This window comes from Sphaeramia orbicularis, chromosome 13, assembly GCF_902148855.1.
Source record: "Sphaeramia orbicularis chromosome 13, fSphaOr1.1, whole genome shotgun sequence".
NCBI classification, from domain to species: Eukaryota; Metazoa; Chordata; class Actinopteri; order Kurtiformes; family Apogonidae; genus Sphaeramia; species Sphaeramia orbicularis.
The window spans coordinates 10,486,821-10,512,956 of NC_043969.1; the positions used below are offsets into that span (position 1 = coordinate 10,486,821).

General features: G+C 37.3%; 3 protein-coding genes across 5 annotated transcripts in view; 1 reads left to right on the forward strand and 2 right to left on the reverse strand.

The window, feature by feature from the left end:
• Nucleotides 1-3,045: 3,045 nt before the first annotated feature.
• LOC115431856 (T-box transcription factor TBX1-A) lies at nucleotides 3,046-4,760 on the reverse strand. Its single transcript, XM_030152529.1, has 6 exons — nucleotides 4,754-4,760; nucleotides 4,493-4,700; nucleotides 4,306-4,407; nucleotides 3,644-3,815; nucleotides 3,305-3,460; nucleotides 3,046-3,117 (listed from the first exon to the last, which is right to left on the reverse strand). Exons 1-6 carry the CDS (start codon nucleotides 4,758-4,760, stop codon nucleotides 3,046-3,048), a joined length of 717 nt encoding a protein of 238 aa, XP_030008389.1.
• Nucleotides 4,761-7,065: 2,305 nt separating this feature from the next.
• Nucleotides 7,066-8,819, reverse strand: LOC115431694 (apolipoprotein A-I-like). The gene is made up of 3 exons (XM_030152318.1): nucleotides 8,677-8,819; nucleotides 8,289-8,433; nucleotides 7,066-8,122 (listed from the first exon to the last, which is right to left on the reverse strand). Exons 1-3 carry the CDS (start codon nucleotides 8,717-8,719, stop codon nucleotides 7,525-7,527), a joined length of 786 nt encoding a protein of 261 aa, XP_030008178.1. The 5' UTR covers nucleotides 8,720-8,819; the 3' UTR covers nucleotides 7,066-7,524.
• A 10,347-nt stretch (nucleotides 8,820-19,166) lies between these two features.
• The window catches only part of cep164 (centrosomal protein 164), a 38,771-nt gene continuing 31,801 nt past the window's right edge, over nucleotides 19,167-26,136 (forward strand). For all 3 annotated transcript variants that reach the window (XM_030152058.1, XM_030152060.1, XM_030152061.1), the window contains exons 1-7: nucleotides 19,167-19,323; nucleotides 19,792-19,875; nucleotides 20,746-20,857; nucleotides 23,124-23,355; nucleotides 23,447-23,611; nucleotides 25,213-25,353; nucleotides 25,443-25,523. In XM_030152058.1, the coding sequence (XP_030007918.1) occupies nucleotides 19,797-19,875; nucleotides 20,746-20,857; nucleotides 23,124-23,355; nucleotides 23,447-23,611; nucleotides 25,213-25,353; nucleotides 25,443-25,523 (810 nt within the window). In that variant the 5' untranslated portion in view covers nucleotides 19,167-19,323; nucleotides 19,792-19,796. The remainder of the gene's footprint in view (nucleotides 19,324-19,791; nucleotides 19,876-20,745; nucleotides 20,858-23,123; nucleotides 23,356-23,446; nucleotides 23,612-25,212; nucleotides 25,354-25,442; nucleotides 25,524-26,136) is intronic.

Genomic DNA, 26,136 nt, shown 5'->3' on the forward strand with positions numbered 1-26,136 from the left:
TATATATATATATATATATATATATATATATATATGTGTGTGTGTGTGTGTGTGTGTGTGTGTGTGTGTGTGTGTGTGTATGTATGTATGTATTTTAGTTATTGAGTCCCTTGTAGTGGACAACAGGACTTGCGTGAACACAATAGATTGACAATTCTGATGCAACAATCTTATTTTCATTTTCATATGGATTTAATCTTATTTAATTACTTTCATTTTTCCTCTTTTAAGTGAATGTTGCAATAATTGCTTTGTCCCTGCTCAGGATACTGAATAACACTTGAGCTTTGGAAGGGTAAAATGACAATACATTTCTGAAATCTTCCTAATTTGGAGTTAAGATCCTCATATTGAAGAAACAATTCGATATTTAACAGCAAAATATAATCAGTCAGTTTTAGAAGGGTTGTTTATCTTGCGGTTTTGCACAACACAGATGCAGCCTAACTGCAGTAATTAAAACCAGTATTAGCTCTAAACATCTTATTTGTAAGTTTAGTCTCTGGCTCTGTTTGACCATTTTATGCACAAATTACAGCAACTGTTTGAGAATGAATATAACAAACCATAGCTATTCATCCTTACTTTTTCAATGCTTCAATATGTTTCATTTTGAGGAATAAGAACAGGATTTAAGAATGTAATTTTTATTATAGACCACTGTTTTTCAGCCTTGGGGTCGGGACCCCATGTGGGGTTGCCTGGAATTCAAATGAGGTCGCCTGAAATTCCCAGTAATTGATTAAAAAAACAAAAAAACAAAAAAACAACTTACTAATAAAAAATACATGGTGGGTTGAGAGAACCAATCACAATACATAAAAGACAAAGTCTGAAGCTGAAACTGAAGAACTGTGGTACTGTTTATCTTTCAAATGTTCATTGTGGTTGGTTTCAGATGCTGCAGCTCTTTCATAATTTATAGTTTGAGTTATTGTTTGTTCAGTATTAATTGTCAGCCTTGTAAACACAATCTAGACTGACTGTACATATCCTGACCAAAGAAAATAAAATTCTCACTTTGTGCAGCAATGGACAATGTCTCCCACCCCCTACATGAGACGGTAAGAGCCCTGGAAAGCTCCATCAGTGACCGGCTTCTTCACCCACGCTGTACGAAGGAGAGGTCCTTCCTTCCCTCTGCTGTCAGACTGCACAACCAGTCCTGCTCCCAGTAGAGTAGATCACCACATATGTCATGTAATAACAACCCTCCCTCCATTCCATCTAATGTTGTATATATATATATATATATATATATATATATATATATATATATATATATATATATATATATATATATATTCAAATCCATATTTATATATATATATATTTTTTTTTCTATATTTATAACCATTGCACTACATACCAAAGCATATTTGCACTCTCCTTTTTAAACACTTTTTTCTTTTATTCAAATTTATATGACAGTTTGTTTTACGTGAATGTGTATGTTTATGTTTCTATGCTGCTGTTAACACTGTGAATTTCCCCATTGTGGGATCAATAAAGGAATATCTTATCTTATCTTATCTTAATCTCAACCTGGCTTTTCTGCCTCCATCAATAATAATATACATTATATAGACTAAATGTAATCTAAAATTAACGTTTATTTGCAACATAGTATAGCAAACTATTACATGATCAAAAACAAAATAATCTTAGAAAAAAAATGTGTCAGTTCTGAATGTCTAGGGTCACCAGAAATTTGTGTTAAAATGGGGTCATGAGCCAAAAAAGGTTGGGAACCACTGTTATAGACAATCTGAAAAGGTATATGTTTCTGCATTCATTAAACAATTAAGCATTACTGGGACACGGTAGAACTTTTCATTGTATTCTGTAGTTTCATTTAGGGCCTTATGGGGTCATTGAGTGTGTCTATCATTCTACCAATAACAATAATACAAATAAAACAGCATGTCGCAGGTTTTAACTTTTATTTGCCTTTTTTTTTTTTTTCTATGGCAAAGGTCCTCTTTCTTGTGATGGTCCTGGACATTCCCAGTAAGAAGGGAGAGGGATGAAGGATGATGACGGTGCTAATAAACCATCCCCATCTTTCTTCCTCACGGGCAGTTCCAACGAATCTGTCCGGTGCTGGAAGAGTCCACACTGATCCATCAGCAGAGGGTCTTCTGGTCCTGGTAAGGTTATGAAACAATACCGATCAGCTTCGTTTTGATCTCATTTTGAATAAATCTTAATAATTAACCCACTCTTCATCAGAGCAGGTGATAAAACACATGCATGTTTACACAAAGTAGCACTAACTGAAAAATAATATTGATCATTTTAATAATAAATGCAAGTTGGAAAACTGGCATTGATATCGTCAGTGATTGAAATTGGTGTACGGACAGATGTGGGAGAACACAGGAAAAAAATAATAAGAATAACAGGAAAACACGTGTACTATTAAAAGTTGTCGAGCCCCAGCTTTTCTGCTCTCCAGGTTTGGTGGTGAGGGGTTCACGTCTGCCCTCTGGTGGACACCACACTGTCAGGGGCCTGGAAGGACCCACCCTAGACAAATACACAACAAAGTGCATCTGATATTTTTTGATATTTTTTAAAAACACTTACATACAGCTGTGTACACACATACACGTACACATACACATACCAGTACACGCATACACGTACGCATACGCATACTCATACGCGTACACATACTCATACACGAACAAATACACGTACTCATACACGTACACGTACACGTACACATACACATACTCATACTCACACTCATACACATACATGTACTCGTACACGTACACACACATGTAGACATACACATACGTTACTATAATAACGTTAGTCTTAAATTTACCGTATGACTAAAAACTTTGTGCTCCCTTCATTGTATACAAAGGTCAGAAATTAGCAATGGGCAAGACTGCTGCCATATCACTATTTACAAGCTGATAAGGCACTAAAGTGCACTGTCTTCTTGGCATGATTTGAACCAGACCTATCTGGAGAAATATATTTCCAAATTAGACCAATTTTGTACAGCTGTGACTTAATGACACATGATGCTCACCAATCTTGAGTGTCAGAAGTTCTGAAGCCTTTGGCAAAGGGGTTGCTGGCAATTTTCAGTTGTGTGATCTAACAGAGGAGTAAGATATGTTAAACAAAATGCAAAACTATTATCATTCATAGATAATTTGATAATCCATATGGTATGTAAAAGAATAGGTAGAACTCAAACCAGTAAAGCACATGTGTATTACAGATGCTGAGTGGGCCTCAGTAACATTGAATAGGAAAGCTACTGACAGCAGGTGTTTCTTACTCTGTGATTCTGATACGCTGTCACAGCCATGAAGCGGGTCTCTGGGAAGGAGAAGGAGCAAAAGTTCTTGTGAGCATTTAAGTGGCTATTGGGGCCTGGATCCACATAGACCACATGAAAGCGCGGCTGGTAGCGATGCATTGAGTTCAGAATCATCTGTCATGGGGGAAAAAGCAAAGCAAGCAAAAAGAGATGTTTTACATCTTATTTTTTATGATTAAATGGAAATCAAAAGGACATGATTTTTAGAGGAACACTCACTGTTTTAGTTTCATTTATAATTTCCCTCTTAATAGTGTACTTGTTTAATTTCCTAAATGTATAAGTGCATCTACTGACATGTCCATTGTCATCCAGCAGGTTGTTGGTGAGCTTCAAAGTATCAAAGGACACTGTCTGCTTCATCCACTGGGCTCCACGTGCAGGTGAGTCTGGGTGAAAATGCATCCTGCTCGGTGCTGCAGCATCTGCTTTTCCTGCCACTAGCCAGGACGAGCTATGGAACGCATATCTGATACACACATTCACAATGTATGTTTCAGATCTTTAAATTTTGACTATTTTATATGCAATATGAAGTTTGCACTAAGATCAATGACAATATTAACCAACAATTAGCTTGAACAAAGTATTGAAAAATCTCGCATCTGAAAACAAGTGAAACACACAAGGTTCTGCTAGATAGCGTGCACTAGATTACATATTGTTCACTGTATATGCCTGTCCCTTGGCATAATTAGTTTAATATGACAGCATTATCTAATGAAATTACAAAATAAATGTATTTGTACCCGGTTACACTTACTGAGAATATGTAATCGAATTACAGTTACATTCATTCTGCAGTTTGGCATCTTCTCACTGTACATGAAATGGCTATCAAATGTAATAAGTTATGCTATTTTAATGAAGTACTTAAAATAAATACATTACCTATTACATTTTTTACAAGGCAACTAGTAGTCTCACATTTCAGACACAATCTTCTAAAATCTGCTGACCTGTATCTTTTATCATCAACAAGGATGAAGTCCATCAGCAAGACATATTCAGAAGCAGGGTCCATCCCAGAAATATGAACTTGGAAAGTGGGAAACATCCTCCTGTGGTAAATTAAAATGTTAATCGATAATACGATAAACAAGGCAGAGTACAAACAAATTAAGAGTAATGAATGATTTTTTTTACCTTCCAGCTTTGGTAACTATCATCTCTGTGCCAAGCCGATCAAACTGCTGCCAAAGGGCATGCATCTCCAGCTGAACTCTCACCCCACTAACCTGGGGGGCCTTGGAGCTCAGCAGTGACCTGCTATCTGCACAGCAGGGCCGAGATAGTTTACAGCTCTGAGAGAGTTGTGGCTCTGAGGAGAGGACATGTTTGCATTTTATTCTACCTTAATTGCCTTGTTTTGTACAAATTTCCTCTCTGTGTAAGATAAACTCTTACCTTCCATAGTGTGATTTAAGATTCTGGCAAAGCTGTGTCAAAGAAGTGTCACAACAACTCTTCACGTTACTTTTTCTTCTTTTGATACCACGTCTTGGCCTGATAAAAAACACAACTGTGCTCCAGTTACTGTGGTAGGTGCATATCCAGGGTTAGAAGTAGCTGTTTGTGATCAGGAACAAGCAGGTTTTATACACCCCGAGATTCACTAGGGACCACCATGACTAGCTCATCCATTACAATACTCATGGTGTCACTGACATGTACTAATCACAGCTGTACGCACATACAGGCACGTGGCTCTGAGGACTGCAAATACACAAGTGTGCACATGTAAAGACACCAGCACATCACACACACAAGCACACAAACTAAATCCATTTGGTCCATTTCAAAGCATTGCATTGTTTCTCATAGCCTAAAGCCTAAAACGGGGCTTGTCTTGACCAACCACATTAATAACATCCCAGTCGGCCGATTGTTGCTGAGTGTGGATAGATATAGACAGTAAACAAACTCTTTATATTCTTCACTTTAGCACAATATCAGTGCCATACTAATTAGAGAGTTGGTTATTCATATAAGCTTACATAAATAGTTTTTTTGTTTGTTTATTGATAGCTCTGCACTTATTTCTGTATTTATTTCCTGATTTATATCATCATGCCTCAGAGTGTATTTTTGAACTGTGTATGTGTGACTGTTTGGCACCATTCATGTGTCATGGACATGTCATTGGCAGACCCAACAATAGTCTATAATATCTGAAGACAACAAATTTCTAATATATGATTGTAGATTGCCTATTTAGAAGAAAATACATGGTTTGTGTGTGTAGCCTTGTGTAGATCTATGATGGGACAGTGTTGAAGGGTTCAAGCCTGAGGGGGTTCAGTGCAGGAAGCAGGGCATCTTTCTAATAAAGCACAAGCCAAGACCCAGGTTTGTCAATAAGCCAATTCAGAATCAGCTCATTAATCACAGCTTTCACGACCACAATAGAAGAAATATCTCATATGTCACTGGACATCTATTTAAAGTAGAAATTAAGGTATTATTATTACTAAAAGTGATCAATGACGACCTTTCAAAATGCTGTTTTTGTGATTTGATAAAAAAGTAAACTTTGGATAAAAATCTAAATACTTGCATGCTGTGGGTGGTTTTATAAAGGGGGCTTTAAAAAAATGTAGGCTTATGTTTGACTTACAAGTTGTAAACAAGGTCAAACGCTGTAACATTCAAACAAAGGAATCTACAGATGTAAACATAGATTGCAAAAGTGTTTAGCCTCTGATGGAGCTTATGTAGAAAAATAACTGTTATTTAGATAAATAAACTTTCTATTACATTTGCCTGAGAACTTTTTTGTCTCTCCCTCATATACATTAACATAATTTTGGGCTATTATTGCAATAATTGAGGGAGGCCATGGCTCAGATGGTAGAGTGGGTCGTCCATTAACTAAAGGGTTAGCGGTTTGAATCCCGCTCTTTCCCAGTCATGTGCTGTTGTGTCCTTGGGCAAGACACTTCACCCTCCTTGCCTCCAGTGCTGCTACTTACACTGGTGTATGAATGTTCAGTGGTGGTCAGAGGGGCTGTAGGTGTGAATTGGCAGCCACGCTTCCGTCAGTCTGCCACCACCACCGCCAGAGGGAGAATGTGAGAGTGAATGAATAATGGATTCACAGTGCGCTTTGGGTATGCATTCATAGAAAAGCACTATATAAATCTAATCCATTATTATTAATATTTGTACAAAACAGTAAAAGTTAGAGCAGATAAGAGATAAAGATCACCCAAAAAGCTAAAGACCAACTCTCTCTTTGCAATGATTTTACATTAATTTAGCTTAGGTGATGCCCAAAACAGCATGGAAAACCCTGGGATATTGTATGTAATTTACATTGTATGATAATAAAACCACAGGCCATCTTATTTATTTCTTGTGCAATATATCCACACTAACACCACACTGAGTAACATTTTTTTTTCCCACTGGTCTATTCTACTTTTTATGACTACAATTGAAGAGACCAGAAGTTCTGATGCTGCAAACAGTACTGAAAGGTTTAAAGTGATGTTTTTCAGTTTGAAAAGGTTTTAATTAACCCAGAATTTTTGACAGATTAGTCCTACTTGAGATACTGACTGACTGATACTTTGCTATTTGTTTAACCCAGGTCAAATAAGTTGTTTTCTAACAGCTTTTGAGAGACAAGAAAGAAAACAGCAATGTTTGTTTATAGACTACATTTTGCTCTGTGAAGAGAGATCATTGAGAAAAAACACCTTAAAGGCACACAAATCTGTGTCAACGTCGTATAAACAGTTACATGTTTATTGAGCTGTATTTCATCAAAGCACAGGTTTCATCAGACAAGCATCATTACACAGAGGTTCAGGCACTTTAGAAAATGCACATACAGTTTCACCACAAAATACAGACAGGACTTGTCCATGGCTGACAAAGTTTAAAGCCTTTGTGTGCTGTATGTGTCTGTGTATGTCTTTGCTTGCATGTGCTTGAGCTTGAGTGCATAACGTAAGGTGTTTGCACTGGGGGAAAGAGAGAGAGAGAGAGAGAGAGAGAGAGAGAGAGAGAGAGAGAGAGAGAGAGAGTACTGCCAGACTGTTTTAGTGAGGCTTTGGCTTCATCTGTGGTGGTGGGCTGAATGTGTGTGAGGAAAGACAAAACAGGGAGAAAGGTGGAATAGACTAAGAACAAGAAAGTGGGTGACTGAAGTTGTAGCAGCAGGGTAGCGAGGTTTAGCTCTGATTAACCGAGGCAACTACGGTCTGCGCAATTTCCCTGAGTTTAGCCATAATCTCTTCACCAAGAGGCATGATCTTCTCTCTCAGTGCTGTTACGTCAGCTGCGCTTACACCCCGTGCCTGGTTGACGGCCGCCTGCATTTGTTCAGCGTATTCATTGACGTATGGCCCAGCCTGTGTCTTCACCATCTCCACGTGCTTTCCAAGCTTTTCCTTCAGTTGATCAATGACGGGTAACAGTGCATTCTTGGTCTCCTCCAAATTGGTGTTAAACTTTTCACGCAGTGAATTTCTAGCCTCCTGGATTTTGTCACTCATGGCTTCCATTTCTGCCTGACGCCTCGCTTGCAATTCCTGCATCAGGGGCATAAGCATGGTCTGGTAGTCATTTATGTGGCTTTCAAGGATTTCACGCAGCCTGTTGGCTTGAATAGTTTCCTTCAGATCTTCAATATCCTTCTCAATACCGGCGCGCATTTCAGCGGTGGCATCAGCGATGGTGCTGACGACGCTGTCAGTCATGGGTGCAGCACTTTGCTGGAATGACTGAAGATTGTTAAACATGTTGTCCACGGCAGCAGTCAAAGTTGCCCTGGGAAAGAATAAAAACACTTTAAGCAAAGGTTGAAGGGAAAAGTTATTCGTGATAAGAACTGCCATAAAATTCCAACAGAAAAGAAGAAAAAGCCAGTGGTCAAGAGGCAGAATCCATTCATTCTAATTAACAATCTTAAATGATGATAATGATGTATCCTCACTTAATGTCAGCGTATTCAGTGCCATCCAGATGTCCAATGACACGATGTATGCCTTCCTTCGCATTGTTTATGTGAACCTGTGCAACAGCCCTAGCATTTTGCAGCGCGACAAGTGGATCAGACTGCAGTGAAGCAGCCTGAGAGCCTGGGGAGGAAAGGAAAGTTAAAATTTAACAAATTTTGTTTCATTTAAAATTTTGTGCTATAATTGCATTGGAGTGAAAATGAAAACAAAATGGCATGAATGAACAGTCAGAATAACAGTTTATTAAATATCATATAGAAATTACATCGAAAATACTTAAACACTACTATTGACCAACAACCTTGGCAAATTAGTTTTTTCAGGTTTTACCCTCAACTACAAGATTGCATGTGCAGTACTCACCAACAGCCAGGAGGAGAGCAAGTGCAAGGGCCACAAATTTCATGGTGGTGGTCTAAAGTAAAAGAGGCGGTGATGTTATTTTACTATAAACATACTCTGTATTCATAAAACAAATTTATTGCAAATTTACAAATGTAAACCTGTCAGTCTATTCAAAGCAATGTGAAAACCTTATAGGCAGGCTTAACAGCGAGAATGAATTTCCAAGCTCCCACAGCTACTCTCTAATCTCTGAAGTAGCTCAAATGAGATATACCTGCTGTAACCTGGCTAGATTAAGGATGACTCATGCTTAGAAAAGACATCTCACACAGATTATCTGCTAAATAATCCTAATCCAGTCTTTACAGTAAGGCAAAGTGATAGACTTAGCATGTTAGCTCCCTTAAGGACAATTTAGAAATATACTTCAAAAGTGAAAATTACAGCTGAAATATCATGACAGGGTATGCAATATTCATTAGTTCTTAAATTTAATATTTAACTAATACCATTACAAGACAATTTTTGATGTTATTCTACCCGAGTCCATTTCAGCAGTTGCTTGTCTTACCTGGAGGAGTTTCGTGACGAGACTGAAAAACTTCAGAAAGAGCGGACTTTTTATAGGGGCCGGGTGAGGGATGAGTCCTTGTGGGAAGGAGGGGGAAAGTGTGAGGTCTGTCTCCGTGGAGGTGGACCTCACCCCCCAGCCATCTCCCTCAGCAGGGCACTGAGTTGACAGTCCAATGGTCACCTGCCGGGAGGAGCTCACTCAGCACATCCACACTCAGTCAAACAGTTTTAATATTTCTAGATGACTATGTATATACATTTTACATGATCCACAATCCTTACGAATCAGCTTTTAAAAACATGATTTCAGGGGCTACACTTGTCAAACTGCTACTCTGATTGGTCCTTGGCAGCTGTTCCCATTGTAAAAAAAAAACAGATGGAGGGCAACTCAGTGTGAAAATGGGGTCCTGAAGTAACTTAAAAGGGAAAGTGTGAATGTGAGAAAGCCAGCTCAAAATTTGGTTTTGGGTGGTGGGTGTTAACATCTCATCCCCATAGTAAAGACAGTTTCACAATTTAGATTTATTTTTTCACTGTGGTTTTCATGTTTGCATGTCTCTTTTTTGGGTCGTGTGGAAAGACAGTATAATAAACAAACCAGTGCTTCCAATAGGTTACCAAGAAAAACATTAGCAACAACCAAACCAGAGCTGAGCATTGATGCTTTCTACGTTTTGAGATTGACATTGTAACAAGAGTGTTATTGATGGTATTGTAAAACCACTAATGCATATGTTTATCTTATCTTTCCAAAATGGGGTATTTCCACACAAGATTAAAGTAGCAAAAGTTGTTCCCATTTACAAAGCAGGAGATAAACACCATTCTACTAATTATAGACCAGTATCAGTACTTTCCCAGTTTTCTAAAATATTAGAAAAACTTTTCATAAAATGATTTGACAGGTTTATTGAGACACTTGAGATGTTGACAGACAGCCAGTATGGATTTAGGAATAGTAGATTGACAGCCTTGGTACTGATTGACTTGGTAGAAGAAATAACCGAATGTCACAATACTAAGAAGTATGCAAGTGGAGTTTTTTTTTTTTTTTTTTTTTTTTTTCATCTTAAGAAAGCATTTGATAATGTCAATCACAATATATTGATTACAAAAAAGTATATTTTCTGAGGTATTGTTATGGGCAGGTTACAGAGCTATATTCTTAACAGACAGCAATATGTACAAATTAATCAGTATTTATTTAGATTGATGAATATTACATGTGGGATACCTCAAGGATCAGTTTTAGGTCCTAAATTGTTTATGATGCATATAAACAACCTTTGCATTGTATCAAATGTGTTAAGATTTGTGTTATTCATGACACAAATATTTTTTGTTTTGATGGGGAATTGCAGGAGCATTTGGAGGTGGTCAAAAAGGAAATAAATAAATACACTATGGAAACTCATCATATGTAGACGCATGCACGTTGACACAGACCTGCAATGTGCAGGAATCTATGTAAAAAGGACAGAGTATCAGGGCAGACTTATCTCACTTTACAGATAACAAAATTAGTGCTTGGTGTCTGCAAGTTTTGTGTGCTATGATTAATAGGTCAAAGACTGACATGCTGTTGTTTGTTGTTCAATGACCACTGGACTTTGCTAACACTGGTTTATACCAATAAATAATAATAGCCCTTCAAGCTGTGATTTACATTATATATTAATCTTAAATAGAGTGTTGAGCTCTCTGACATGTATGTTGCTGTTGTAAAAATTTTTGGTTATTTTATTTTAGGATTTGTAAGTACAAGTGCATTGAAGTAGTAAGACAAAAGGAAAGTGTCAGTTGTGTAAAGTACGTTTTCTTCACTACTTTAATTTGACAACTTAAGTTAATATTTTAAGCTGTGTTTCAAAGAATAGTCATATATTCCAATATAGGCCACTCTTTTAGTATTGGACAAATGACTTGTATCAAATTCTGTTTATAGAACTGGTAAACATCCAACAACTACAGGACCTTTGTCAGGTGCTATAGAAGAAGGGGGGAAATTGCACTCGTTTGAAAGAATCGTTGTGTTTAAAATTATTTATTTAATATTAAGTTTATATTAAGTACAAATATATGTAAAAACATGATCTCTAAATATAAATGTCTGTGTAAATGAGAACCAGAGAATGTGACATAATGTGCACAATTGTAATGCAGTGATGTTCACACAATATTAAAAAGAGAACAATTTAGATTATTTCTTTTTTATTTCACATTTGAATTATTTCATTAACTCCTTAGTATGGACATTACAAATAAATACTTCTGAAAACCCTTTCTGCCAACCAGTTTATATACAATATTTCTTTTTCTGGCATCAGATCTACGAGTTAATGGGTGCAGGGTTAATCATTGTCATCAACTAAGAAGAGTAATCCACTGTAACCAGTAGACTGGTCAATGCTCTTGCAAAATGTTGTCATAGCTCATTCGATCAATGTGTTTTTCTCTGAATAATATTGCATTACTCTTGAATTCAAACTTTCTTCTTTGATTGCAACATATAATGTGTACATTGCACAACATATAACATATGACGCATCACACGCAAAACATGTTGTTCATGGTAAAATGGGGCAAAGACAAATCTGTCTATTTTGTATTTTTATAGACATGTTGAACTGAGCCTGATGACCCTGCGATGACAGAGAGGTGACAGAACAGTCACATCAGCAAGCCTTAATTATATTCACAGGTTTCACACTGATGTTATTACCTTGTGCCATTTGTCTAGCATCAATCAGCCAAAGAGAAGACATGGTATTTTGTTTTGGCCCATTACACTTTTCCAGCACAAATGTACACAGAAATAAATCATTTACAAAAGGCATTAAAGGGAAAGAGGCAATGACAAGGTGCAGGCTGAAGCTTTATTTCACCCTTTGCAAACAACATTTTCAAGTATCAGCTCTTGTACAATACAGGTACAAAGGTTATACAAAACAAAAGAGAAACAAAAAAAGCTCTGAATATTTCATACAAAATCATGATCATGTGTCAGTTTTACATAGGTCCTTTTTTTTTGTAATGTGATATCTTGTCATGACTTTTCCTCAAATTGACCCTTCATGCACGCACCCTATGAAAACACCACAGAAGTAGATTATTTTGTGATTTATCAACCCAGTCACAAAAATTTAATGCTTGTAAATTAAGAGTGTGTTGGTTGGTTGCGTAATAAATCAATGAATTTACAAACCTGACAGCTCTCTTCTGTAACATAGAATTCAGTTTGTTTTGTTTCCGTTTAGCTCATCACATTAAATATAATAGAGCAGATAATGTGAAAAATGTAACAACCAAACAAGAACAGCTTCCATAACCCTGTCTGATCAGTCATCCTACTGTGGACTAAGAGGATTCAATATAATTCTAAAATTATCAATTTAATGTGAGGCTTGTGATTTATTTTTTATAATTGTTTTGCTGTTCTTATTCTTTAGACAATGAATAAAAAAAGCATTAAAAATACAAATTTTATACTCCCAATGCAGGAGTTTCGACAGAGCATGTTGGAGCACATGGCTTCTCTGAACGTCTGTTGCTCGTCATTGAATCGTTGTCTGTCGGGGTTTTGCCCTGGCATGTGAGATAATGGTAATGGACGTATCAGATTCTCAGAGTTGCTGAACAGGACAGAAACAGGCCTTGTCAGAAGAATGCCTCTTATCTGGAACGGCAACCTTTGAGACCACTTTCATCACACTGTGTTGATTCAGCATCCACTCTGAGAAACCTATCTAGATGATTTGTGTTATCAATGGAACATCAACCTCTGCCCGGAAGACAGTTGATATGTTTGTGTGTTTCATTTAAAGTAACACTTCAGGTTTAAAATAAGAAACCTAAAACACAAGAAACACCCACAAATGGAGAAAATGAAGACGAATAACTGGTCTAGAAGATCATCAATAGCATCACCACTGGGGGTATTGGACTGTAATTAAGTGCTGTATTTGTTGAGGTAATTGTACTGTATATGAATATACCAATTATTAGCTACTTTGTGTATAATGCACTTTAAGAAAAAGTGAAAATACAGTATAAAAATGTTTACATTTACAAACTATCCTGTGAATAACCTGAACAAATATGAACTTGAACTTTCTTACAATATTTCACAATATTATGTCTCAACTTATCATTTACACATACATTACAATTTACAGATGACAGCAAAACATTTAGTAATGGGCACATGGAAGTGAAAAATATAGCATTTAGCTTTATTATCAATACAACTTGACTGTCAATGTCCTCTGTGTAATTTTTGCACTTTGCAGATTCATCATGTGGGCCGGATTGAACCTTTTAAAGGGCCGTAGGTTTGACATCCCTGGTGTAAAATAATAATGCTATATAATATAGTACTTTGCAAAAGTCTTATGCTCTGTTGTTTTTGTAATGAGCATGCAACTTTATTCCTTAGTCTCTTTATTCAGGAACCAGTTATTGTACCCTGTAATAAAACAGAACAAAATCTGAACTAAATGTCAACAAAAGGTTAAATTATTATTCACTTTAATTTTGGTTTAGTACATCTTTAAGTCTCTTGGACTGACCGGATGTTTTCTTAAATAATCTTGTGGTATATTACACCAAGCCTCACTCAGAGTTTTTCTTTGCACTTGGGACATCTTTAATGGTTTTGTCTGTCTGAATAATCCCATATCGTTTTATAATATTCATCTTTTTTCTGGAATGTATTTTTGTTTTTAATGTTATTTACATATTTCCTGTATATTCTAGATGTACATATACAGATACAGAGACTGAGAACTGTATATGATTGGTCATTAAAAACTGCAACAACAGCAAACTTAATGATGACCTATACTTTAGCACAGCTCTGTATAATATAGATTGAGTATTGTACTTTATGTAAATGTATAAATTTGTGCTGTCATACAATTACAGTTTTTAATCAGATTAATCACAGGGTTGCTGTGGATTAATTTAGATTAATCACAATTAAATATTATTCCTTTTTCCTCTGTAATAATCACGTTTCATTTTGCATGAGCAAACAGACTCGAGACAGAAGGGAATATATATGCACTTAACATGTTTATTGAACACCTTCAACAGTTTCAACAAAACAACTTGAAACAACTGTTCTGTCTTGGGTTTTTTTGTACTCAAATATCCCATCCAGAGGGCCGATGTGCTGTTTAGTGTTTTCCATCTTCATGGGTTGGTTCTGCTGCCTGTCACTACCAGATCAACTGCCCATTTTTTTCATGCGCGATGGTATGTCTACTTGAACAAACTGACCCAAATGTGTTGCCAGAGATGTTCAGAGTCATTCTGGGTTGCAGATGGGTTAATTGCATGAAAATTTTTTAATCAGATTAATCATGATGATGGATTAATCCATGTTATTGAGTTAATTTTGACACCCCCAATATAAATGTCACATTAAAGCAGCAATAACTATAATTTAGTAATACACATTAGTTTAGAATGGGCAATTTGGATGTTTTAGGAATATTTTGATCCTATTACTATTACTTTATATGTGTACTTTAGTAAGCTTTACCACACTTTTACAGAGTAGCACTGCCACTTTTAACTGAGTAAGATACATAAGTGCCTCCTTCACCACTCTTCACTGGATCAGAGATCTGATTGTGAGCTTTGTTTAGGCTCAGTTATAAGGAAAGAGCTTTAGAGAACCAATAAAATAATGGATTCATTATTTTGGTCTCAGTAATTTGAAGTGTGTCCTGAAGTTCTGTGTCATTTACTTGTCATGGAATCGAAGAAAGTTCCTTAGAGATGATCAACCGCCAGATTCACAGTGACCAACAAACAGCCAGACAGATGTTGGGTAATTGCCTGGAGCTGATAAATATTTAATCAACCAATCCACCATTTGATCAGGCCCTGGCTGAGGTTCAAAGGTCACGTCACTGCTCCAGCTGCCTCCATGATGGAGCACTGTTCTCAAATCAGCAGGGGAGGTTATCTCAGCTGTAAAGCAACTGTGAGGAGCTGTCTCACTCTCTAAATCACACACACCTCAGATCATTATATCCAAGTGTACTTAACCGCAGTGATGTGGTTTTGCAATGTCACATCTGTTGATGTTTCTTCTTTAATACAGATATTTGGACCAAAGCCCAGGTTGTCGAGTGTCACTGTAGGTTGCAACTCCCTGTGAGTTGTGCATCTCATCAACAAAGTCCTCTCTGAACTCAGATAACCTCAGGAACTAGAGAGCAAAATGGGGGTGACATACAGTCAACGTGGAGTATTTTGTCATCCTAAAAAATAATCCATACACACTGCATTATACACAGAAAAAACAACTTATATAATCAGAGGTTACATCTGTGCAAACTCACATGCAGTGAGGTGTCATTCTGACATTCAGTGATAGTGAACATTATCTCCACAGTTTATGAGTCTTTTGCTGTAATAAAAACCTGTTCCATAGATAATGAGTGTATTAAGTGGGAAGTAAAGTAGAGCACCTTGTACCATAGGTAGAACACTTAAATAGTGACTGGTCAGTGTTGACCTTAAATACTCTGAACACACTTAATCTCCTGGCATACAAGAGACTCCTAGCAAAATAAAAATAAGAGTCAGATTCTCAAACATATCCATCAAACATGGACAGATTAATTTTATCATTTTACACAGAACATATCACACTCCTCACAGACTAAACAAACTGAATGGTGGGGTTTCTTAGATGTGTCAAAGGTCTAAAACATCTGTTGGGACTTTTCTACACATGCACACATTAGATTGTCCAATCCTAGAAAACTTTTGGAAATTTGTTACCATGAAAATCCTGAAATTTCAAAAATTTGTTTTGACTCCCACCCTAAAATCTGGGTACTTGGTGATGTCAGCTCCTTGAACATGATGCATTACGGAAAGTATTTTATCTTACTTTGCAAGTTCCGCAGCAAACACACACACAAAAAAAACATTGTTAAGAACTGGAAATCTGAGGAATCCCTTACAGATCATGGGATTTCAAGGTTTATATTATACTAGAGTTGTTGACATTTTACAAGTGCCATTCAGTAGAAGGACCTTTTCATGTCACAAGGAAGTTCACAGATAATAATTGATTTTTAAGAAAAAAAAAATTAAACTAGAAGCACTCGGAGAGTGCAGACCTCCACCAAGGCTGATCAGTGGGCCCCCCCACCCCCGATCACCCCCAAAAGTTAATCATTTCTTCCTTATCCCATTTCCAACAAACCCTGAAAATTTCATCAAAATCTGTCCATAACTTTTTGAGTTATGTTGCACACTAACGGACAGACAAACAAACAGACAGACAAACAAACCCTGGCAAAAACATAACCTCCTTGGCGGAGGTAATTATTTTTTTCGACTATTTATGCAAATTGATTATTCTCAGCTCCAGTGTTAATAACGCTATGAAGTACCATACATATTCATTCAAATGTCACTTTTCTTTATGAGATGGGTCTTCAGATGTAATGCTGGACAAAGTTTAGAAAAGAATGAACATCTGAAATTTTAAAAATTGATAAATTGTTTGCTTTCAGACTTAAAAATAAGAAGGGCTTATTCACAATCTGAAACTGACAGTCTGTTACTCACGTTTTCTTTGCTGTTGGGGTATTTGATGCGTAGGTGTTGGGTTGATCTCAGTTTCAAGGCCTGTTTGTAATTCCAAAGTAACCATTGCCCAAGAGGAAGAGGTCATTTACCCTATTACTAAATCTGAACCGCCTACACCTCCGAAAAGACAAACAGAAGACTAGATTTTTTTTTTTTTTTTTTTTTTCATCAAACCAGGGATGTATGAATAATATTTGTTCAAATTTGTTCAAATTTTCAGATATCTATTTGTGGCAACTTGTTACTTTTAGTCCCTGCATATTGATGCCTGTATTCCACGTCTTGCATTTTCAAAAAAGAGTCTTTAGTTTAATGTTAATGCATATGTGAGATGAAGAAACTGGACCAATCAGTAATGACATCTTAATGTTTTAAGCTTTACTGACTTTGAAAACAGATGTCAATGTTCGTTATTTTTTGTGTGTTTTAATTTCATGGTACAGTTGTTATAAACTGTCATGGCCAAGGGTTTTGACAGTGACATAAATTGACTCTTTACGTAAATGGGATTCATTTCCCATTCATTTGACCAGTCACAAGTGTTTGCTCCTGGAGGATTCTGTTGGGTTTCTGTAAATTGGCTTAGAGTCTGGTTTTGACCAACTCTATATGTAAAGTGTCATGAGATAACTTTTGTTATGATTTGGTGGCACATAAATAAAATTTGATTTGATTTGATTTGCGGATAAATGTCTTTTAAACTTATAAAATTCTCCAAAAGAACTGAATCATCAACATTTGTGTCCCTGCCAAAACTTTTGGCCACAACTATACGATGTTAATATGACATAATTTTAGTTTTGCAAATTAGCAAACCTTAGAAATGCCCTTCAAAGATTTACTTTTTAGTTTTATTATTTGAATTACATTTTTTTTTTTTACATTTTTTTTTTTTTTTTCACTCTTGGTAAAGAAGCTGATGCAGTACTTTTACTTTTACAATAGTCTTTCTGTAATTCTCCTTATGCAATCTTTGATTCTTGTGCACTGGGGAAATCTGAAATTCTGATTTAATGGTACTGACTTCGGCCGGACAGCTTAAAGAATTAACTGAGCTTGTTCCATCAATACAGCTTGACCCAGTTCAGAGAGATGGGTCAAAGACCACTTATCAGTTAAACCATCATGTTGCATAAGTTGTCCACTTGTATGTTCTTTTATGGTTTGAATTCTTATACTTTCGATGTACAAACCTCAGTTTTTGTCCAGTAAGTTGCTGAGCAGACGGAAAGGGGCCTTTCCTCATTACCCTATTGTAGATGACAGTTGTTAAGCAGACATTGCATGAGGCAATATAAACTCACACTTGGCTCCATGACTGATCAAAGGGATCATTTAGCAGCACATTGTTAATAAAGTCCCCTGGTGAGAATGGGGCGTTAAGGGAACATAAAGAGCCACAGAGATATTTACTTTCCCCTAAAGCAGCATATACGGAACATTTTTTGCACCTACTGAGGATGATAAATACACTGAAACATTATACATAATCACAAATGTAAGGGACTTAGATTAGCAGGAAAATGCATTGTAATATAAACAGGGCTGTTTGTTTGAGCTAATTACTTTTTAGAGATGTAGTTCACGCAGGACCTCAGCACTCTGTATGATGATATTGAAGAACAGAATTTTATTTTTCAACTCAAGTACCAAAAGACAATTGTATAAAAATTCATTATAAATTGCCATAATATCCATATGATTTATACATTCTTTCACCATCACAGAAGAAAAACATTTCTGACATGAACACGCCAGTAAAGCAATAATTTGCTTTTTTTCCTCTGTATGAATTAGACAGTGGTTAAAAAACAAAAAAAATCAGATCCTTTGCTTAAAAAATGTAATGTAAAATCTAATATAGGCGACACATTAATGGAGTAGCAGTGTTATTGTAATATGTGTAATAGTACAGAACTCACAGGAACCATTATACTGCACAGTGAATAGTGTTCATTCTTTTATAGTTGGCTCCATTTTACAGATAATACTTGCTTAGTTTTATGCAAGTTTGTGAATGCAGAACCTGTACTTTGAGTACATGCTGTACTTTACAGTGTTTATTTGTACACTGTAGAAGACCTGAATACTCACCCAAGCACTGATTTACATAAATGTCTGTCACTTAAAAACGTTTAGTGCCTCAAAATTGTTAGGATAAGGAATGAAAATGAACCTTAAAAGACGAGACAAAGACAGTATTTTGGGTTAAAATATTTGCTTTTATTTGGGACTTGCGGAAAAAAAAATCCCCTAATTTACGAGGACACCTGAACGCCTCATGTAGCTCAGCCAATCAGAGCTATGTTTCTATCGTCAACAGGAAATGTGGGAAGCGTCCTTGGAGATGGTGTTAGTAGTGTAACTTTCTCATCTTTTTGCACACTGCGTACAAAATGCACATGTTAAGTAAGAGACAACCAATCGATATTGCAGCAGGGGGTTGTTAGAAAGCCGTGAAAAGTTTGGAAGGTAACCCCCTTCTTAAGAGTAACGATTCTGTAACTACTTAGCTGTTGGAGCTAACGTCAAGTAGCTACATGGCGCCCAGCTAACGTTCAGAATAGCAAAGATGCTAACTGTGTATGTTCACGTTTTCTCTCGATACCCCACATATTACTTACATTGTTCAAAGCATTCTGTAATCGTCTATTTTTGTCATTAGGATTAAGAAATGAACATCTGATAATAGGCTCTTGTTTTTCTTTGTGGCAACAAAAGCTATTCTGGTAGACGTAAAAGATAACTTGTTAATCTTATTAGCTGAGCTGTTGACAAGAGAGAAATAAGTAAGACGTAATTTTACAGCACTGACAAAAGTAAAAATTGTTCTTCACGCCTGGGTACCTTATGAAGTTGTCTGCCTGCCACTGTACATGTAGCTAATGCCATTTTCCTTTGTTAGACACACACTCCAGTATCTCCTCCTTGTTTCTGCAGTAACCATGACTGCAGCTGCTCTCATAGGAGACCAGGTGATCCTCGAGGAGGACTACGATGAGAACTATATACCCTCTGAACAAGGTACACAGGGGTCATGGTAATAGCCAGCAGGAAGAGATATTATTGACTCATAGTGACAGAAACCCAAATATTTGTCCTGTAATCAGTCATAAATCAGATTATTCAAAGCATATTGGTAGCAGATGAGGGATTATATCTTGATAGGTTTAGACTGATGTGATTTTTATTGATGTGTTGTTACATAGCAATGTATATATAGTATGAATGCTGGTAGATATGTCCATTTATAATAGAGTTCTTCTGTGGATCCTTCAATTAATATAATTTGTATTTTAAGCTTAAAAAATGTGTCAAAATGTCTTAATGGGTTGTAGAAAATCTTCACAGGAACCTTGGTTATAAACACCTCTAAACATTTAATGTTGTTCTGCATTCACATCAGGGGTGTTACTAAAGTATAAAGTCTAAATGACCAATAATTTTAATAAATTGTTTAGAAAGTAATTTAAAGAAATCTGATATGTATCTGCTTTTTGATAAAGTTATCACACAATTCCCCTTACAGAAAAAAACACAATAGGTATATTGATTCTAAGTTTTGTTTACATCAGAGTGCTTGACAAAGCTCAGCTGAGCTTTTTCTGACATCAGCTTATGTACTGCATGACGATTCTTGGGTGTTGTCCCTAAATATCTTATAATTTAGGCAAAACACTGACCTTGTTGAAGCCTGCTGGATCTTGCTGTAACACTATAGTTTGCTTTGGTACAGGTACTATTCAATACTGATATTTACATGTACTGTTAGCACTTGATAATTATATTATCATTATTTATTTATTGTTTCTTTCTTTTCTTTTCTTTCTTTTCTTTTCTTTCTTTCTTTCTTTCTTTTTTTTTTTTTTTTTTTTTTTTTTTACCTCTGATTAGAAATCCAAGAGTATGCAAGAGAAATCGGCATTGATCCCGACAATGAGCCTGAGCTTCTGTGGCTAGCCAGGGAGGGCATTGTAGCCCCTCTCCCTCCTGAATGGAAGCCTTGGTAAGAAGGGAGGCAGGGAGGACTGGGGCTGTGGATGTCCAGACAAGCACCCACAGAAGGAGGGGTGGGTGGTACTACCAGAATCTTACATGATGGGAGATGGGATTAGCTTTATCTAGCCTTTAATGGAAATTCATTTGTCCTTCATCTGAAATAACATAGAAACAAAAAAATAACTAAATAGTACTATATTGATTATTTTCTTTTCTTATGGAATACAGAAAACACATCTGCCTCACATGACAGCCTCATGAGTTGAAAAGCAAAAAACTCAAAACATGACAATTTCACTCTTGTTCATGTTTTCTTGTCACTCTCTTTTTCTCCGTTGGTTGGCAAACCTGTGCAGACACATTACTCTGACATCACAAGAGTGAATATATACAATCCTGGTGCCACAATATCTTCCACAGTGAAAATGGTAGTGCCAAATATCCACCTTTTGACCCATTTATGTCATTATGTGGAATTCACTAGCACATTGGACAACCCTACAGACAACATAAAACACAAACCACTGTAGCTTGGATTTATGTTGTTTATTCTAATTGTGTAGTAAATGCAGACTAGAATCACAATTAAATATTTCTCTATTTTTTAACATTGTTCTAAACAGTAGTGATTGTTTTACAAAGGACAGACACTGTCCCAGAAAGTCTTCCACCATTTGTCTGTTTGTCAGTAACACAATGCACAAGTATTATTATTATTATTATTAGTGTCCTTGCAACTACTCACGGGTGAAGGCCTGTTCTCGACACGTGAGGCTGGAGACACATGGAGGCAATTCCCCTAACCGCAGGAGGCACTTCTCTGGGGAGGTGTCAGCTGCAGTGACTGTCCAAATAAAGTGTTTTTACACAGCCATTTGTTACAGCTAAACAACAGTAATTCTTTTAGGTGAAAAGGGCATTTTGTACCTTTATTCGATTGCAAGCAAAAAGTGTGAGGGGGAATGACCTGTGATCCTTGGTGAGCTGGACTGGAATCAAACTGAGGTTTTTGTGGTCCTTAACCACTCGACCTACTGGCCACTCCACTCAGCATTAACTCTTCACACTCCAATAGATATACAGTACTGTGCAAAAGTTTTAGGCTTCCTTTAACTATGTTGTTTTTACAGGGTTGTAATGAACATGTGCCTTTATTTCTAACTAGAAAAAAGCAGGAAATATGTGCACAGTATTGAGACACACTCACCAAAACCACAGCTAAAAAACTTCTGCAGTAGAGTGGGACCTTTCTTGAGTCAACTGTCTGGATGTTTTCTTAAATTATTTGGTTAGATTAGATTAAATTAGATTAAACTTTATTGCTATTATTTAAACAAGAAAGAGAAAATATAAATAATTTAATAATAAATTAAAGAGAATAAAGATGACATGGTGGTGCAGTGGTTAGCACTCGTGCCTCACAGCAAGAAGGTCCTGGATTCGATTCCAACACCAGTCGACGGGAGGTGGAACCTTTCTGTGTGGCATTTGCATGTTGTCTGCGTGGGTTCTCTCTGGGTGCTCCAGCTTCCTCCCACAATCCAAAGACATGCACTGTTAGGTTAATTGGTTAATCTAAAATTGCTCATAGGTGTGAATGTGGCAGTGATTGTTTGTCTCTGTATGTCAGCCCTGCGATGAACTGGCGAAATGTCCAGGGTGTACCCTGCCTTCGCCCGTAAGTAGCTGGGATAGGTTCCAGCTACCCCAGTGACCCTAGTGAGGATAAAGCAGGTTTAGATAATGAATGGATGGAAAACTTTATTGCCATTACACATGTACAAGTTCAAGGTAATGAAATGCAGTTAAGCATCCAACCAGAGGTGCAATCAATAGACGGTATGTACATAAATATGCAGGAAAATTCCAAGAAATTAACTTGAATTACATTACACACCATGGTTTTTAACCCTTTCTATGTCCTCATGATCTCATTTAGCTTCTACAGTAATCACATTTTTTATCTGAAGTGTATTTTGTTTTCCATACTGTTTACATATTTGTTGTATATTCCAGTTGTACATATATTAATACAGAGACTGAGAAATCCATACATGTGGTCATAGTTTCGCTTAAACAACAAACTTAATGGTGGCCTCAGACTTTTGCACAGTACTATACGTTTGCACACTTCTACAGAACATCTAGTGACATCTGTCCATTCACCCACCTGTTCTTCTATCTAACCATTAATCCACCCATCTCTGTCCTTTCTGTGGACCTTTGTGGAGGTGTTGAAATAACTCCCTTTTGTACCCCCTCCTTTCCCACAGCCAGGATGTGACAGGTGACATTTACTATTTCAACTTCTCCACGGGCCAGTCCACCTGGGACCACCCCTGTGACGAGCACTACCGTCGACTGGTGGCTCAAGAGCGTGAGCGTGGACAGCTCACGGCCACTGCTGGAGGACCAAGTGCAAAAAAGGACAAGGACAAGAAGAAGAAAAAAGAGAAAAAGGAGAAGAGAGAAAAGAAGAAGAAGGAGCTAGTAAAGACAGCTGGAGTGAGTGATTATTTTACCTCACATATGAAAAAAAACTTTCTTTGTTACTGATGAGTGAGCAGTTTATATTTTGAGTGTTTCATCTCTTTAGGCTCTGAGCTCTACTGTTGGACATTTGCCATCCCCGCTTGGTGGCTTGGGTCCTCTGAGAGGTCTAGATGCACCTAGTCTGGGCCCTCTCCCTGGACCTGCCCCTGCTCTTCGGAGGTCCCTTGGTACCTCTGGAGGACTGGAGCCACTCAGAGCATCTCTAGGGGTAAGACTCGGTTCTGAGTGTAGGCTTAGGGGGCTACAAAATCTAGTCTAATCTTAGTCTGAGGCTCAGATATGACTTACTCATTATAAAAGACTCTACATACTCACAGGCTCTTTGGTGACATCTGAATGTTTATTCCTGATTCTGACTGATTCTGTGTAATTTTTAAAATGTATTTATTAAACTTTTAATTAAACAGAGTCCCATTGAGATTGAGATCTCTTTTACAAGGGCGACCTGGCCAAGAGGTCAGCATATTTTTTCCCGACAGACAGAACCTAAAATAACTTTATTCTGCAATATTTCAATCAATCAGTCAATCAGATTTATTCCTATAGCCCTTTACAACAGCCTAAGTTGACCAATGTGCTTTAAAGTAAGACAGTAAAACATTAAAACAGAAAAAGTGTCAGTGCTATTATGTTCCAAAAGCCATTCTGAATAAATCGGGGTCGGCCATGGCTCAGATGGTAGAGCTGGTTGTTCAAAAACCGAAGGGTTGGCAGTTCGAATCCAGCTCTGTGTTGTTGTGTCCTTGGGCAAGACACTTCACCCTCCTTGCCTCCAGTGCTCGGAGGGGTCGTAGGCACGGATTGACAGCCACACCTCTGTCAGTCTGCCCCAGGGCAGCTGTGGCTACAAATGTAGTTTACTACTGCCAGAGTGTGAATGTGAGAGTGAATGAATAATGGATCCACTGTACGCGCTTTGAGTATGTTCATAGAAAAGCACTATGTAGTGATGAGAATCAGATTCGTCTGAGGGCAGTGTTCCAGAGTTTAGGACCCGTAGCAGCAAATCACTGTTTGAACCTTGATTGTGGGACCTCTGCAATATTTTTCTCAGCAGAACGGGATGAGCTGGGTTGGTGAATGGTTCAATAAATGTGACGGTACAAAGCCATTAACTGTGCTAATAACAAAAAAAACAGAAGCTTAAAAAGAATCCTGTAGTGTACTGGGAGCCAGTGAAGGGAGTAAAGAACAGCTGTGATGTGAGCATGTCTCTGTGTGTTTGTCAACAGGTGAGCAGCAGCATTTTGCACAAGTTCCAAGTGTTACAAACCAAATTGATTAGTTCCACAATACAGTGCATTTCAATAATTAAGCAAGTCTGGAGCTAATAAAAGCACGGATAGCTTTCTTGAAGTCACTCTGGCCCAGGAAGGGCTTGACTTTATAGTATGCAAAGTTGAAAAAAGCTTGCCTTGACAAGAGAATACAGTTGTTTTTCAAATACCTGATGGAATTTAATGTTTTACTGAGTCAGTAAGTGAGCAGTAAGCATAACTTCACCTCTGACCCCTCAGGCTTCTGTAACTTCACCCCTTTTGTGCAAATATGGTCATTTCTGGCTCCAAAAATCCACCATGACCACAGCCAAATCGCATACTATTGTCTTCAAAAACCAATGGGTGACGTCACAGTTCCTCTGTCTGCTATTTGTATATAGTCTATTGATACTCTGCATCAAAACTTATTCAGAAAAGGTGTTTCCGTGTCCCATTGGGATCTTCCTGAGTCAATAATCGAACGAATTAATAAATTCGTTTTAAAAAATACTTGGTGGTTTTCTACATTTATTATTATTTTTTCATCCAGGGTCCTCGGAGCAGTGGGGCGTCCAGTGTTTTAGGCAGCCGCCAGGAGGAAAGAGTATCACTTACCCTGCCTGGCTTTGATGATGAGGAGGATGATGATGAAGATGATAATATTGATGAGGCTAAAATCTCAGAAAATGAGGTATGGTATGACCTAAACAAAATATTTGTTTATCGAGTCATGTCTGCTTAATATATACTCTACACCTTTATCACCTTGTCCTTTTTTAGCCCAGTCCTCGTGGTTCAGACAGACTACTAAAGAACCTCCACCTGGACTTGGATGCTCTTGGAGGAGGCCTACAGTATGAGGTACACACTATCATTTGCTCCTCACAACACATTTTTGCACAGGTAGAAACTGACTCAGTTTACTTCACGAAACCTAATCTGATGAGGCGTCATTTTATCTTTTAGAAACAGATATCAGCAGGTTTCAGCTGTAATAGATAGATAGATAGATAGATAGATAGATAGATAGATAGATAGGTAGATAGATAGATAGATAGATAGATAGATAGATAGATAGATAGATAGATAGATAGATAGATAGATAGATAGATAGATAGATAGATAGATAGATAGATAGATAGATAGATAGATGACTTTATTTGGGTGGCTCAGGAGGTAGAGCGGGTTGTCCAATAGCATAAAGGATTGGCAGTTCGAATCCCGCTCTGTCCTGGTCATGTGCCATTGTGTCCTTGGGCAAGACACTTGACCTTGCCTCCAGTTGTGCTACTCACACTATGTATGAATGTTTGGTGGTAATTGGAGGGGTCGTTGGCGTGGATTGGCAGCCACGCTTCCATCAGTCTGCCCCAGGGCAGCTGTGGATACATATGTAGTTTACCAGCACCAGAGGGAGAATATGAGAGTGAATGAATAATGGATCCATCGTGCCCGCTTTGAGTATGCATTAATA